The 2,199-nt window shown below is 35.9% G+C and overlaps 1 protein-coding gene across 2 annotated transcripts in view; it reads left to right on the forward strand.

The window, feature by feature from the left end:
• LOC106869337 (heat shock 70 kDa protein 12A) overlaps positions 1 to 2,199 on the forward strand; it is a 296,374-nt gene that overhangs the window by 288,776 nt on the left and 5,399 nt on the right. For both annotated transcript variants that reach the window (XM_014915050.2, XM_052965711.1), the window contains one exon: positions 197 to 325. In XM_014915050.2, the coding sequence (XP_014770536.1) occupies positions 197 to 325 (129 nt within the window). The remainder of the gene's footprint in view (positions 1 to 196; positions 326 to 2,199) is intronic.

Consider the following 2,199-nt stretch of genomic DNA (forward strand, 5'->3'; position numbering starts at 1 on the left):
TATATATATATGTGTGTGTGTGTACATGTGTGTATGTACGTGAGTGTGTGTGTATGTGCGTGCATGTGAGTGTGTGCACATACACATACATTTGCACACGCACACATACTTGTAAATGTATTTGTCAACATACACACACGCATATTTAATTGATGAATAATTTAATGATTGTTTTTCTATTTTTTTTTTTTTTCAGATTTGAAATACTTATTCTTGGTTGGAGGATTTGCAGAATCACACATGCTGCAACATTTTATAAGGCGGGAATTTGGAGATATACTGAAAGTAATTATTCCTCAAGGTGTTGGCATGTCTATATTGAAAGGTAAAATAATCAAAATATTTTTGCTATATTTACTTCAGAATTAAATCTTTGTGCATCGTGCATTTATCAGTGTCACTAAATTTATATCACTTAAGAGTTAAAGACTGAGTTACAATGTGATAGTGCGAGGTGTTATCAAATGGCAGTAACGTATCTTCTAAATCAAGCTCGTCAGCTTAAACAAAGGACACTTTCGACTCTAGTCGTTGATGCACTCAAAAATGATTGGGTTCATACGAATTGAAAAATTATTTTAGCCGAATGCCAGCAAACTTTCTCAGATACTATCTCAGATATTATTCAAAGTAGAGTACCATAGATATATTCTATGCTAGACAATTCTCGAATAAACTTCATGATTGATCATCTCAGAGACTCGACAAAAAATATTTTAGAATATACTCTATAACTGAGCATCTTGGCTATTCTTGACGATTGACTATTTCAGCTATACAGCGTAACACAAACACTCACTATAACAGACCATTTAGATGTACACCACAATAAATTACCGTAGATACACTCTACTTGGACCATCACGGATAGGCCATGCAATAGACTTAAATACATCCATTATTATAGTCCATTACATATGCATCTCAGAGTACTTGTGTCAAGCATACTCCACAATAGACCAGCACGGATAAACCCACAACTGACATTCATAGATAGACCCCACAATAGACCATCAGTATCGTAGATAGTTACAAATACTCCCACAAATATGACACCGCAGATAGATTTTGCAATAGATCCCAGAATAGACCTTCAGAAACAGACCTCATATTACACCATCAGAAATACATCTCACTAGCAATCATAACGAAGATATGCCCACAAAAATGGTAATTCCATAATAGACCATCACAAGTAGACTCTATAATAGATCATTACAAATATATTCCATTACAGATATACACATAATAGAACATCTTAGACATATTCCACAAACCATCTAGGATACACTCCACAATAGAAACATTGTGTTGCAATGCAAGGCTGAGGCACTCTGATAATCTCATTTTTTATTTTGTGTGCTCAGTATTATTATGTAAGTCAACTCATTTCAGTAATACACTCTGCAAGTTACTCTCACTTATAAAGTGTTGAACTGATAGTTAAACTAACATCCGGCAGTTACAGTGCTGAGATTAATGATAGCGGCGAATCGTCCGAGACTCGTGCTACTTCTATATAACTCAGTAGGTTTGACAATTGGTTTACTGATTGGATCAGCCATAGACGCTATGCTGTATAAAATTCACCACCTGTCGATATCTGATAAAGCTAGCTTATCATGCTATTCTCTCTGCACCTCCGGAGTACTGTGTTTTATTGGCAAGGTACACAACGAAACAACGTTCAGATGAAAACGGCTTCAGTTAGGGTTAGTTTTCTGTAACAGTAATTATTTAATGGTCTGTCCAATCTATGGCCAAACTGTATAGTTTCTAGTATTCATCCTTCACAACCATAATTTAATCTGCAATTCATATTTTGGTTTATGCACCATTTTTCAACTTCAAGGCATTCTCTAATCTAAATTTTCCCTTTGTTCTGTCAGTAATGAGCTTTAACATCATAAAGCAACTCATCAGACATTACAAGCAATATCTCATTCTATCCACTTCTAACCTGTATTATTCCATCCGTTACTGTGTGTTCTATCTGACTGCTGACTTTAAACTCCGAAAATTGAAGCTCTATGTGTAATCAGCCTATGCTTTCTTGCTTCTCATGATAAATTAACTATTAGAAATAGATAGGCGCTTACAGGCGTCTACGCACGCACGCACGCACACACACACACACACACACGCACACTCACACACACACACACACACACACACACACACACACACACACACACACAC

Source organism: Octopus bimaculoides, chromosome 2, assembly GCF_001194135.2.
Source record: "Octopus bimaculoides isolate UCB-OBI-ISO-001 chromosome 2, ASM119413v2, whole genome shotgun sequence".
NCBI lineage: Eukaryota > Metazoa > Mollusca > Cephalopoda > Octopoda > Octopodidae > Octopus > Octopus bimaculoides.